General features: G+C 35.1%; 1 protein-coding gene, 1 non-coding gene and 1 pseudogene across 2 annotated transcripts; all 3 read right to left on the bottom strand.

The window, feature by feature from the left end:
* Positions 1–31: 31 nt before the first annotated feature.
* On the bottom strand, positions 32–7,385 carry LOC120215185 (callose synthase 12-like). Its single transcript, XM_039212919.1, is given in 10 exon segments — positions 32–380; positions 1,483–1,488; positions 1,993–2,371; positions 2,373–2,442; positions 2,445–2,531; positions 2,534–6,406; positions 6,409–6,672; positions 6,675–6,713; positions 6,716–7,222; positions 7,225–7,385. Coding segments are annotated over 8 exon segments (5,280 nt in total). The 5' UTR covers positions 7,295–7,385; the 3' UTR covers positions 32–380; positions 1,483–1,488; positions 1,993–2,001.
* On the bottom strand, positions 4,268–4,348 carry LOC120215403. Its single transcript, XR_005524945.1, has one exon. It is a non-coding gene; the product is annotated as a small nucleolar RNA J33 (small nucleolar RNA).
* A 5,861-nt stretch (positions 7,386–13,246) lies between the features above and the next one.
* Positions 13,247–13,920, bottom strand: LOC120215396 (annotated as a pseudogene).
* Positions 13,921–15,278: the final 1,358 nt, after the last annotated feature.

Raw genomic sequence — 15,278 nt, 5'->3', positions numbered from 1 at the left:
TAGGGTGTAAGTGAATAAGTGGTGTATTTCAGACAAAAGAATAACAAATATTTGATTGAACCATCTCTCAGCAGAGTACAAAGCTATACTGGCTATCAACAAACACTACATAATGCGTACCTCTGGAAATCTGGGAAAATTTGAAAGTAGAATCCAAGTTCCCCAGCAAAAGTCGTGGGAATAAACAAAATGAAATGCCTAATTACAATAAGAGCAAACAGATCTGATGGAGCAGGCCATTATGAACACTATATGTCGTTATGATGGCGATCAGATTCTTCCCCACAAAGTTCAGAATCGAACTAACGGCATGGCCGCCACATCTCTCTCATTCAAGAATCTACCAAATCAACTCTAGTTTGAATAGTCTTGCGATGAACCTGCAAAACATAATGCCAAGCAACCATAAGGTATCCATGACATTGCTTAAGTGTTCACTGTTTGATTTAAATGTTCCAAGAAGATCAACAAGAAGCGTTTTGAAACCCGAATAAATGGCCTAGTGTGCAGCAGGTTCGCATCTATAAAAACACGGCATGGAAACAGCTTCAGCAAGCACCCAAGTTACATGGGAATACTCCCAAAGCTCCCCTACTTATAAGCCACGACAATTCAATCAGCACTGGCCCGAGAAACTTGGAAGACAGACAATGACATTCTACATCAAGGCTCAAAAGGACTCCAACGGTAAACAATTTGTCTGATTCTAGCCTTCTCTACAACTTGGTATTCAAATCAGAAACTAAGGTACTATATTCTACGATAAGTCGCTAAGAAAACAAAACAGGTTTCAACTGGAAATTCAGTAGTTTGATATGAACTTAAAACACAGCGAGGAGAGCTTCACCAAGTACCATTATATAACTGCAGCAATAGCTGCTGTTTAAACGTGATAATAGAAAGTAGAAACTTCAAATGGTAAGTAGACAATTACAGGACAAGTTACGAAATGTGATTTAATGCATGTTTCCAGGGATACTGAACTGAGAATGACCGAATGGTCATTACATATCAAGCTTGTCGCTAGTTTTGGACTCTGAACTTCAACAAACATGGATGGACAGACAACCAAATCAAAGCCTCAAGGACAAAATACATCTCAAAATGGAATGCACAGCAAAATTGCATCAATCAAATGTATTACTAGAATTTTCTTGGAGCAGCAGTTATTTTCTTAAAACAAAACCCATTTTGTCAAAACTTAATCCAGAAACCCAAATCCCGAAGTTAATATGGAAAATTTGATAACCGAATAGAGCCAAAATATCATGGGCAATTCCAAAAACCAAAAACGCCTGATCGAACCGGACCAAACTTGACCCAAACAGTAAAGTAGCAAATGGCTACAAAAATTCAGCATTCATGGCAAGAATCCATAAATCCACATCCCCCCAATTTCTATCACCCAAAAATATATAACCATAATCTGCAGCCTGCTGCATAACAAATCAAATTCAAAACAGAGCTTAGGATGCAGCATGAACCAACCTAGCCCCAACTTATTCCAATAAATGAAGTTAAGAAGCTCAATATGAAACCCTAAAACCAAACAAAGAAAGGTAAAATAAAAGGACGGCCCATGCAATTGCAAAAGCATAAAAAACTTCATGGTCCACAAACAGGATCAATTTACCTAAAAGAGAAGGAATAAATCCCATAGCGTCTAATACCATTATGATACAGAAAATTAGCACCAAAGCAGAAAGAGACAATTGAATGAAATTCAGAGTTTTAAAGACAATTATGAACAAGAAAGTGACAAATTATGGAGTGAAAAAGAAATTAATCTCACTTGAACTTAAAAACTTCAGAAAGAAAAAAAAACCAAAACCTAAGACTAGCCAAACAGAATCATGCTAAAGTATAATTATACTCACAAATCAAATAACCCCTTAGCATTTAAACTACTAAATAAATAGTTAGGCATCGGAGTAATTTTACTATATCTCTGGGCAACAGAAACCATAAAAGAGACAATTGTTGGTAAATTACCTCAAAATACTAGTCGCTGGATTTTTTCCCAGTAACAATCTGGAAAATTCGCAGGCCCCTGCTAAACGCTTCATTAAATAAGATCCTTGTCTGCATTGACTGAAACCCAGGCATCCAAGACAAAAATGCCAGTGGGACCATAACAAGAACTCCAAACATTATATCATATAGCCGAGCTACAGAAACCACAGAATCCCAAAGCCGGGTGGACTCCAGAAAAGGTCGAAGTACTTGAGCGATTGACAAAAGTCCCCAGCCAGTCGGAATAAAAGCCAATAAACTGGTGAAAATGTCAACAAATCTGAGGGCCGTAAATTCAAGCAGTGCAATAATAACAAGTATTCCAAGAATAACGACCAGGAACTGAACCATCCGAAAATATATGTTCCTTAGCAGCATATTTGTCCCGAGCATATGAGATTACCAGATAAACTCCAAATGCCACGAAATATAGATCCAAGACAGCAAGTAAACGGCAATACTGGTACTATGAGCTGCAATACCCAATTGGAATACAATACCATACTGGAAAAAAAAAATCGGAGGTCTAATATTATCTCCAGTAACTTTCCCCAGAGGCCAGTTGTCCTTAGATGATCCTGCTCCTCATACCACCACTTCTCCCAGCTTTGTTCAGCCTTTGAAAACACACCACCACGGTACCAAATCCAGTTCATAAATTCATCAAAGTCGTAAACAGTCTTTAACCAATCAAAACCAGAAGGATTGAATACAAAGGGGGCCATAAGCCACGATAGAACCAGAAACCAACTTGAGATAGTCAAAGCTATGTAAACAAATGTGGCCTTAGCTACAGGGCTGTGAGATGCATAAACTGTGAGTATGAGACCAAGCTCAATAGCCTTTATAAAATGGCTACGTGCATACAGTCTATAATTTTCGGCAAAACTCTTGTGCTGAACAACAAAACCACGGCCAGTAGCACGATACTTTGCACCACCATGAAGGACAGTCCGGCCAAAGTAGTGAGTACGGGTACCCATGGAGAAGGTGTAGAAAACAGATGAAAGCTGAAGCTGCATTGTCGAGAAATCCCAGACAGCTTGAAGAAATCCATGCTCAAGGGAATTCTCCACTATCATTGGAAGGGCAGTGAAAAGACCAAGTTGGATGATAAACTGTTGATTTAAGATGGCACCAAGTGCTCTATTGTTGTCACTGTTGCTAGCCAGGGCAGAATTCTCAACACCACTAAGAGCCAGATAAAGTCTGCCCCACAGAAAAGCATATACAGTAAGAATGACCATCATTGTGTTGAAAAAGAATCCCACTGTAGTATAAAAGAATGACAACATCCTAAAGAAGTCCAGTCTATGACCCAGACGATACACATCTCTGCTAAGAACTTGCTCACCATTCCCACTGGCAACCTTGGCTTCAAACATAGATATTTGATTCAACCCAACATCCCTTCCTTTGCCAACCTGGATGTATTCATGATGCGTGACATTGCCTCCTCGCAAAGTACAATTAAAGCCAGCAAAAATGTCCTCACTGATATTAATTACTCTGGAAGCTTTACTGATCCCACCCCGAGTCAAAAACCAAAACCTGTCAAAGACATCTGGATGGCCATAATGCATTCGAATTTTCAAAGGATTTGCCAAGACACGTTGTCCCAAAGTGACAAAACTTGTTTCTTGAGCTGACATAAACCAAGCAAGTGATGAAACAGAACCAGTAAAAATGTGCTCCCTAACTCCCAAGATAGTTGGCTTTCGTATACCATAGTTGTGCCTGTATTCCTCCAAGAGATTGCGAATTTTCAATGCCTCCTCGAAATAGTTGTCTTGGTTCATGTCAATAGTTTGAACAGCATCACCACGGGTGAAGATAAGGGCATGGTTTTGATTTTCTGGCTTGCCCTCTCCAAGCTTCAGTGGACCAGGCAATTTGACCCGATAGATCTCCACTTCCTTCTCTAATTTCTGATCATACTTCACAAGAACAGAGAAATACTCCTTCTCATCCCTCCTGGTTGAAACTTCATCAACATAGGCAACTCGAAGAGCTTCATGTTGTTTCATCAGATACAGGATTTCCTCAGCATGCGGATCCTTTTTGGCCTTCTGAGCCCCATAAATCTGGCAAGCGACCACATATGTGTATTTCATCAAACATGTGCCTTGCTCATGGCCCTTGAATAGCAGACCCAGAGAACTACTTGCTCTGCTTAAACTCCTAGAAGAACTCTCAGAGTTGAAACTATCCAAACCACCATCTCTCCGCATAGAACCAAGTTCTCGTGCCCCTTCTCTAATATCCATCTCTGATGCAGAATCAAGGAAAGCCAGCATCTTCAGAGCTCTATAATAGTACATCATTCCTCTGACAGTGCGTGAAAGTGTCTGGCCTCTATAAGATGCCCAATACCTCAGATCTCTCATCTTGGTTGTCCATATCTCATCATCCTTTACTATTCCCTCCCGTCGCATTCTTTCCATGAAATTTTTCCACTCATCATCATATATGGTCTGCAAATAATAAAGGATTGAAATCCCATCTTCATTCTCAGTTCGGAGCTGATCTCTGCTATATAGCACCTCTTCATTGTAGTAAGGAGTGAGGACACTAAAAGCCATCATCTTCTCTACTTGGGGAGCATGAGGCATATTCATAAAGAGCGAATTGCTAAAGAATGCAATTCTTCGCCTAGCTTCAAGATTAACTGGAATACTCTGCATAGAATCCCTGGAGGTAAGAATCGTATGCAAACGCCTAACTTGCCGATAGAACTTATCGTCATTGGAATCAGGCAACTTAATAGCATTTTCAAACAGCAACCCAGCCATGGCAGCAGGGTCACGAGGAGCCAATCCATCCTCCCTCAGCTGTTCAATGTTCCTTCCGTCTTTGAAAAAATCACGGACCGCAATCTCGTAGAGGGCCTGCAAAGTATTAACCACCTGATTAACATCCTTCTTGGGTTTGGTCAAAATATCAACAAGCTTTATCAACTTCATATGAAGCAGGGGTAGTGCAGTGATTTTGAATGTCTTGGTGAACTTCTCGATCTCAACAGAATGATCAATTTCTTGGAACAAATAAGTGAGGATTGAATGCTCTTCAGACTGGACATTGAGAATTGCAAGCATCATGTGCTTGATACTGTCATACGCTTCAATCACTGCACAACGTCTATACTCATTCTTGCATATTTTATACCAAAGCCACTTATCAGGAGCATCAACCAACTCTTTTGCCTGGCTGAGAGCGAGCAACAACTCGTTACATAGCAAGAAACATGGCCAGCGAACAACCCGAACATTCCAAGAATTCGGAGGCAGCTCTAGCAGCTCAACTTCACGATCAGAGATGATATCTTCTTCCCTGAAAATGGTAATTATCTCATTCCATATCAGAGCAAACTTGTGAGCCTCAACCTGGTTTGATTCAAGCTTCTTGAAAGGACGCCCAAGCCCATATCTCAGCTTCAACCGGTGGATAGCATCATTAAACTTGCTCCTGAATGTTCCTCTGGCATTCAATAACTGCTCTTCAGGCATCAGATTGAACTGAATTGCACTAGCAAAGAACTGAAACCTCAGCTTCAACTGTTGAATGTTCCTAATCTCACCTAAGTGCTGGAGTAACCCCACTCCTGCTCCTACAAACGAGGAATATATTGAATACCAAATCTGAATATCCATCAAGTAAATTAAGACCACAGGCAGCCACAACAAACCAACAGCGAATCTGTTACTTTCACCAAAAAACTCGTGCCACTCATACTCCACCCTAATATTCAACATTAGTTTGGACGGCCTAACCATTGGTTTGATCTGTAAGAAATAACTAAATGCAAATTTCGTAGCTAACACCAGTACCCAGAACAGGGTATACTTAACATTATCAAGTAGCCCTTCCCTCAATCCCCGACCAACAAAACTCTTACTCTGAAACCACCAAAACAACAGGTCAAAGATCTTCCAATTCCTCTGCTCAATGAAGTTCCTAATCCAAGGAATCACAAATAAAGCCAATGCCAATAACTCAGGTAACACGTAAACAAAGGCTATCTGTAAAAAGAGGCGCACCCTCCTATCAGCCTCAGCAGTCCATCTTCTACCATGGTTATTCTGCCAGATCCTTGCATAACAAACCGCAAAAATCACGATCCATGAGGCAGAAACCACCACCTTTAACACCATCCTAATGCCGAGACCCAATGTTTCTCTCGACACACGGCTATACTGCATCCCTGCATCTAATAAAGCCTGCAAAAACCTCATCGCACTCCAAGTAATAAACAGTGTCAAAATCTTAACACGACAATTTCTAATTGACAATGCTTGCCACGGATACTCCCTCTCTTCCCAAGCCACAATAATCGCCGCCTGAAGAAACAAAAACAGCATCACCCAAAGCCTATCAAAACTCCTGTAAAGATTCCAAACGACCTTTGCTCAACAAATCCAGTTTTCCCAATGCTTACTCTTATTGGAAGTAACAAAAAATTACTGTCCACATCAATCGGCCACTTGAGTTTCTGAAAACATCTCTTACTCCAAAAATACTCATTCAAATCATCATAATTCCTCCAAGCAGTATGTTGTGCTGTTCCGTTCTTGCTGCTCTCAACTTCAGCCCTTACAGTCTCGTATATGGGTTTCACGACGCAATTCAAAAACGAGTTGTCTCCGGATAAAGACGGCATAACGGCTGACCAGTGTTCTCATCGATGTAATCTTCGAGAATCTGTTCAACTCCATGGCCATGTTGTGAAAGATGTAGCAGATGCATTCGGGCATGAAGCGAAGATTCGCAGATTCGCCCCATATCAGCAAATAAAGTCCCACATAAAGTAACTCACGCCGGTGATCAGAGCTGGAGCGGCTGCTATCAGAGATCCATATGTTGGATTTCTTGCCTAAGTAAGAGCACCAACTAGTGTAGTTTTTGAGAAGCTTACGGCGGAATCTACGGAGGACGCTAGCGTCGAGGGTGTCGATGTTGTCCGGCGGAGGAGTCAACCGCATCTGAGCGTTGGCCAAGTGGAGCACAAGGTGTTCTCTCTGGTTACTGACGTTGTCCTGTTGGAAACCGAAGAATAGAGCAAGCCAGTCCAAGAGGTCCATGGAAGGTTGCCATTGAGCATAAGGAGGCTTCCGTAGATCTCCCACGGCGCGTAGAGCGGCGGCTGCGGCGCGTACTTCGGGAAAACGGAGGGAAGGGTGGTCGGCCAGCAGGTTGTGGACAGGGATTATGTGTAAGGCTCATCTTCCGGCGGCACCGTTTGCGGTGGACCCGACTGAGTGCCGGGGCCGTAACGGAGAGACATCGCATTAAACCGAAAAGAAAAATTGAAATCAGGGGAGTTTGAACTTTGAAGGAAGTGGCAGCCGCTTTGGATTTTTATTTTTATTTATTTTTGGGGAAATAGGGGATTGAGCGGGTTTATTACGCGTTTACTTCTTTTAATATAATTATTTTTTGTATTACTTCTGGTGGTGAATATTTTAAAACTTTTAACCGATAGGGTTTTTCTTGTTCTTTCCCCAGGTTTCGATATTTCCTTTTTGGATGTGATGCAAATTTTGATTTTCTTCATACATTTTTAACAAAACAAATTTGCAGTACTGGCATTATTTTTAACATAAATTACGTATTTAGTATTTAAATAATTATTTTTAATTTTTTAAAATTATACTTAACGTTTAGTTTTTGTTTCATTTTAGTATCTCACTATTAAAAATTTAACAATATACTTTTTATGAGTAAATTAAACCATTCATCACTCAACTATCTTTTTACTAATATTTTGGTACTAAAGTTTAAAATGTTCAATTTAACTATCAACTTTTAAATTACTCTTATTTTAATCACTCTAATTTATTTTATTAATAATTTTTGTTATATGACATTTTTATTACTATTTTATTAATATATAATTAAAAAAATAAAAATAAATTTGAAAGTTAAAGTGATTAAATTAGGAGTAATTTGAAAGTTAAATAATCAAATCAAGAAAATTTAAACTTTAGTGACCAAAATATGAGTGATAAGATAATTTAGTGATGAATGATACAATTTACCCATAAAAAAGGTGTCATGTGCAAATAATCCGTTAAGTTTTTAACGACGATGTATTAAAATGAAATAAAAACTAAATGTTAGGTATAATTTTGAAAAAAATTAAAAGTTTAGATACTAAAACATACAAAAACTAATAGTTGAGGTACTAAACACATAATTTACCCTTATTTTTATTTTATCATTTTAAGTTTTACATTTTATTTTTCTTTCTACTTACCGTTTTAAACAAAATGTTAATGATATTTTTAATTCAAATGATAATAATGAAATAGTTAAATGAAATTATAAATCTGAAAAAGATATAAATTAAAATAAAATATATATAAATATTAAATTTATAATTTAAACATAATATAAATAGTAATAATTGATTTATACTATATAATTTATTTTAGCATATTGAATAATATCACAATTTATTCTATATAGTTGGAATGAGAAAATTATTATTTTGAATATTACAAAACAAAATTCAAACTCTTACGTGATTTTTTTCCTTTTCTCAATATAATGTTTATAAAATATTGAAAAAATTAGGATGGGTCGCTGTCGGCTTGGGGCTTGAGTGCAATGCACGATACGCGCTTAATCATCTTTAGATATTTTTAGATAACGAGTATTATAAATAACTACATTTGTATTTAGAGTTTAAATTTAATATTATAAATAAAATAAATTTTATTAAGAAATTATGTCTAGAATAGATATTCATAATATTTATCCTATCGAGAAAATAAAAATATAGATATATTATATGGAAAAAAAAAGGATTCAACTGCATTATTCGGGCATTTTTGACAACCCTTAGCAATCATAGGTTTCTTTATCGGGGTCTTGTTTACACGCATGGATTGCCTGTCTATCGTTTTCAGCTATTTATTGCTTTCAAAATCTTCCTTTAACTACAAGTTCTATACATTTCTTTTTAGAAATTTTGAAATGGACAATATAGTTAAGGGATGTGCATGGGACTCAAACTCCCGACCCGACCCGACCCAATTGAATTGGGTTTTTTTTTAAAAATCGTATTCAGGTTATGTCGGGTCGATTTTTTAATTGTGATGTTCGGATCGGGTTCGGGTACGGAATTAGGCGAAAAATAAACGACCCTGTCCGACCCGAAAAAATATAATTTTACCTTATATATCTAGAATAATTACAATAATACCCTCTATATATTATTTTTTCAATTAAGTCATTATTTTTTATTGAATAAAAATAAAAATATTATTATTATTTCAAGTTAGATCGGATGAAATTTTATTTTAGTCGGATCAAATCTCGGATGGAAGAATCCTTATTTTCGGGTCGAGTCGGGTGAAAAAAAAACCGACCCTATCCCTAACATACTTTGGACAAAACAATAATTTTTTTCATTAATGTATTATATGGTTTGATACACGTAGATATTTATTTGATGAGATAATGGGTAAAGTCAAACGCATTAGGGAGTTGCAGCGGTGCACTTTCATATGACGTAGTCGTATGGAGATCCGGCAAATATGGGGACCCATGTTATTTTTTAAATCCACCCATTTATATAAATGAAAATTTTTAATAAATATATTTCAAGAAAAATAATTTTTTTTCAATGTTACTGTAATAGTTTAAAAATATTAAACTTAAACCTAATTATTTTTTTATTTTAGAATTAAAACGGTGAATAATTTAAATATTTTATAAATAAATAAAATTTTAATAGTTTTAAATCTGATCCCTCAAGTTATAAGTTCCTCATTAGAAAAACTATCAGTAGGTAAATTGAGAATGACCATAATAATTAAATTGGTTTCAAATCACGACCACTTGTACGTACAGGAAGTTCGGACAATCTGAAACCTAATTAGGACTGTGATAGGTATAATTTTAGTGGATAATGAGTAGGTATGGATGTAAAAGATCATATTTACCGTATATAGTATACATATGATGGGTTCAGGACTTTATCCACCTCATATTCGTCTCCTTAACATTTGTCCGCCCACTAATTATTCATAACGTTTAAACCATTATCAATTTATGTATAATTTCATAGATTATTTTGTAAATCTTAAGATTTTATAGGGCATGATTTGTAATTTATTCAAATGTTAGGGTATAAATATTTTTAGAATTGAAGACCGTTGTTTCTCCTATCTAAATGGTTTCTTTTTCGCCATAGACTTTTTGGATAAATGTTTCTCTATCCCTTTCTATTTTTTTCCTGTTGTCATTTGTACTCGCAAATTTCTATTTTGTTCCACATGCGAGTATGAGCGGGTACAAGATGAATGATATGTATCTAGTTGTGTAGTAGGTGTGGGGTGAAATTAAGAATGTAACAGCGTGGACGTATGTACATTTAAAATTTTCACAATTCATGCGTGGTGTATAGTTGGTGTATACGGAAATATTATGTAGGTATGGGGAGGGGGAATGGTTATTTGCATCCGCCTCACCTGTTTGTCGTCCATGTCGAGTATAGTACACTGCTTTGTTAAATTTCTCAATTATTAAAAGTTATAAAATGATCACTCGAATATTTATATGTTTCAAATTTGTCATTTTCATTAAAAAAAAGTTGATGGTTGCCTGATATGGATGTTAACATGCAGAGTGGGATATGATAAAATTTGAACCCATAATCGTTTAAGTTATATAGTCGTTTGAGATTTTAGGATAATATTTTATCATATCTTAGTCAACTGATTAACATCCAGATCAGACTGTCGTCAATTTTTTAACGAAAAATGACTAGTTTGAAACATATGCGTAGTTGAATGATCATTTTATATTTTTTTAATAGTTAGATAACTAAAATAAACAATACCTTATAATCGATGAACTATTTTATAACATTCAATAATAAAATAACGCCTTATAGTTCGTAGAACCATTTGTGTACTTCACCTATATAACTTTTACATTTAAAAGAAACTAAATTAAAATATGTATGATTATATTGCATGTACTCATCAAAATCTTAAATTTCAAATTTAATCTTAGATAAAAATTAATTTTAAAATAAATAAAATTATATAACCTTAAAAAATATTATAATCCTAAATCTTAATTCTAACTCAATTATTGTAACGTTAGATACATAAGAAACTTAGAAAGATCCACTCTTTTATAATTAATTTGTTCACACTTTCATAAAAAAAAATTGTTTACGGTATGCTATATATTATAAATAAATGGAAAATCAACTTCATTTCAAAATAATACTAAAATATTTTATTTTTCATTAACTTCAACTTTAAATGTTTTAACTATTTCTGAGTATTAATTTAATTAGTGTTATTATAGTTATAATACTTAAGAGAGTATAGATTTGAATGTACACAAATATAATTATCTTTTTCTTGTTGTTCTCTCGGTTTTCAAAGTTTTGTTTTGATTAATTCGATTGATTCGTGTTGCACACCTGATTTTAAGGGGTGAATCTCTAAGAGAGATTTTTTTACATACGCCTTATTAATTAAAAGTTTTTATTAAAATAATGTTTTTTAAAAATCCTTTTGTTAAAATAATGTTTTTTAAAAACCCTTTCTTTTTTGGATAAGTAAAAATTCATTCATCCAAAAGAAGCAGACGAGCTGCAATACAACGTATCCCCTGTACAGACACAAAACAACTATACCAACCCCCAAGCTGCACACAATTGCATATTTACAGCGTCTAATATGTTCATATGAGATCTATACATTTTAATTCTCACGGCATCTCTAATTATATTAACAATAGTATCAGTCGACCGAGTTAGACCTCTGTAAAACCTGTGATTTCGCTCCTCCCAAGTGTAATAAACAAAACCGGTCCAAGCCAACTTGAGTAGATGAACCAGAAGAGACTTACCTTTGAGATTCTTCTACAACCATCTAAGACTATCACTCCAACAAAGAGGCTCCTGCACAAGATCACAGGAGAGAAGAACATCACTCCATATGCTCTTCGCAAAGACGCACACAGAAAATAGGTGATCTCGGGACTCAATACCAGAGTTACACAGCCCACAGGAGACATCCATATTGAGGCCAAACCTAGCAAGCCTATCCTTTGTAGGCAACCTGTCCAAAATAATCATCCAAGAGATCAAGGAGAATTTTGGAACATGCCCTGGGAACCACACCAAACGATGCCAACTGACCTTATCAAGCTTACTCCGAACGTTGTCCCATATCCACCCAACTTTAATTTGGGACAAGTTACTGCTAGAGCAAAACAGTCTCCAAGCCTCACTTCTAAGCTTTAGCAACTTAGCCAGAATCCAGCTAAAAACCCTTTCATAATGGTCAAAAAGATTAAAAAAATGATTCTGCCCAGGATTCCAGGTAAATCAACAGAAACCATTTTTAAATGTAATCCGATAATAAATTATTAAAAGAATAAGTTTGATAGAGAAAAAAAGCATATCTATATTTAAGAAAAATGGCATAAAGGCATAAATACTTTTACTTTATGTAATATACTTTAGTTTTTTTCTTCTTTCTGGTTCATGACTTTTAAATATTTGTAATTACATAAATTCTAATTATATTTAAAATTGAATAAAATTAAAAGTATAATTCTAATAACGATATTTTCATCTTATACTTAAATTTAAGATTAAACAGAATCAATATTAAATTGACTTTCATAAAACAACGAATTCTGTTTAACCTAGTAACCTAGTTTTTTATCCTTGGTGTGCGGTTCATCAATTTTCTTTTTTGTCTTTATTATCCACGATAGTATTAATTCTAATATTGGTTGTTGACTGTTTATATTTTTTATGTTATCTTTTTCTTATATCACATCTTTAATTTTTTGTCTTTTTTATTTATTAAATTTTCATGTATGACATTTTTATATGTCTTTATAGCATGTTTTTAGTAATTTGACCGTCGTTTTCATTTATCATTTTCTAAGGATTAATTTGACATCGTTACGACTAATCAATATGACGCTTATATGTTATCTTGTTGATCTTTCTTACTTTGGACCATCAGGTTGGATTTGGATATCCGATTTACATTCGTTGATAGTTTTTCACATTGCTCGAGTATGATTTGCGATTTGTCGGTGGTCTTTAAGTAACTTGATCATTTTTTTTGGTTCATTTGCCGATGTGATCAAATTTGTTTTTATCTATCTTTATTCTAATGTATATCCTTTGTCTTATTCATCGTCTCTCAAAACCCATCCATAAACCATTCTTTTCCCTCGACGCTACAAATCAATAGGGTTCAGGAATAGCAAAACACAAAGACCCATGGAAGGACACACCTCTCTGTTGGAAATTTTCAATGAGGAGCGGCAGAACACTATCTTACGATGTCATGAATGATCCTTGGAGTCGTACACAAAAGCATAGTTGGAAGAGAATTTAGGGCAAACCAAAAAGAGTTTATATCCATTCATCGTGGAAAGCAGAGTAAGCATCTCAAAAGCATATGAGAAGAAATGCAATTGAATAACCCTAGAAGATTTGGCCAAGAGATTGCAAACAATGAAAGAAGACGAACATGGGATAGAGAAGCAGAAAAGTCCATTACACGACGAAAGGAGATTGAACTGAGCAACAGAAGGCGACAAGAAAGAGAAGGGTAGTGATAAATTGCGCCAAGCCGCACAGATCGTGTCATAGAGAGGGAAATGGCCATAGCATTGAGGATAGGAAAGCAAAAAGCGAAGAGAAATGAGAAGCAGAGTGTTTGGAAATAAAAGAAAGGGAGAACACAGAGACTTGAAATGCTTACAAGTTAACCTCAAATTCAAGACCATTATATAAGTCAAAAAGGAAAGTATGTGCTCTTGAAGTTCCATTGATAGTTTGCTCCAAATCCCAGGATTCATTTTTGTTGATATACTTGTCTTCGATTTCAAGCTTTTTGCAATAATGAGTTTTTCCTAATTCCATTTTCAGATGAGACGTCGTTTGTGATGCCTTGCTGATCTGCCAAGCTTAGGTCTGTAAACGAACCGAACGCTCACGAACGAAGGTATGTTCATGTTCGTTCATTTAAAAAAAAACGAAACATAAACGAACACGAACATAAACGAACAAAATTTTTTTTGCTCATGTTCGTTTATTAAGGAATATAACTTGTTCATGTTCATTTAATAAATAAACGAACATAAACGAACACGAACTTAAACGAACACGAACAAATGAACACGAACATAAAAGAACATAAACGTTGGAGACCCTACATTCCATTGTTCTTTCATGAAAAATAGTCGACAATGCAAATCAACCATATCTACAGTGATAAATAGCGTAAGAGCTGATTAGCAGTAATGAAATGTTTGAAAATATTAAATATTTCGATCGATCTTTTAAATATATTAAATGATTCACACGACTTTAATTTAACGATATAACATTTATCTTAGTGGTTTATGATACATATGAACAATCATTTTCCACTACGTTATTCTAATAAATTTGCCGGCTAAAGTTTTGACATCAATGTCAGACTTTAGTGAGGTTTGTTAATGATCCTTTCCGTTGACAGAGTAGAAAATTTAACAGCATGAAGATTTCGAACGGTACAAATTGGACTACAAGGCAATAACATAGATCCGAAATCCCTTCGATGCTACATATCATAACTGATATTATTGCTAAACCACCATTCAAAATTTTAACATACCTAAAGTCTATTCCACAAACTAAAGGTCACACAATAACTATGAAAACAAAAGTTCATTGTCAAAGTGTATTTCTACTTATTAATGGGTTCTTCCTCAAAAACCCATTACTTCCACTATTACACTCTTTTGCATAAATTGTTAGAAACCTTTGTTTTATTTCTGGCAAATTTTATTTATTTTTCTCTTACTGATGCTCATATACTTCCGATTGTTACCTTTATCTTCCCATCTATTTCTAGAAAGAATTATGATGTTTTCTTGAGTTTTAGATGTGAAGATACACACAATAACTTTACATATCAACTATTAAGCCAAATAAAACAGAGAAAGATATGAAAACATACCTATAAAACTTCAGACTGCACTATAATATAACTTGTTTTGAAGCTTTCAGCGATCGTCTCCACTCTAGTGAACACTAGGGTTTGGGAAAAAAAGAGGAAAATGAATATATGTGCGAGGTGCCTCACAGGTTAACATATTGGATTTAATCTCCAAATAAAATTGGGTTAATTATGGAATTGGTCATCATAATATCAGATTAATTAATATTTTAAGATACTTACAAATTGGTCACCAAAATTGATTTAAGAAGATTGAGTTAAAATAAA

Source organism: Hibiscus syriacus, unplaced genomic scaffold (genome assembly GCF_006381635.1).
Source record: "Hibiscus syriacus cultivar Baekdansim isolate YM2019G1 unplaced genomic scaffold, ASM638163v2 tig00110114_pilon, whole genome shotgun sequence".
Classification (NCBI taxonomy): Eukaryota; Viridiplantae; Streptophyta; class Magnoliopsida; order Malvales; family Malvaceae; genus Hibiscus; species Hibiscus syriacus.
Note: the sequence above shows the minus strand (reverse complement) of the source record. Positions and strands in the feature narration are given on the sequence as shown.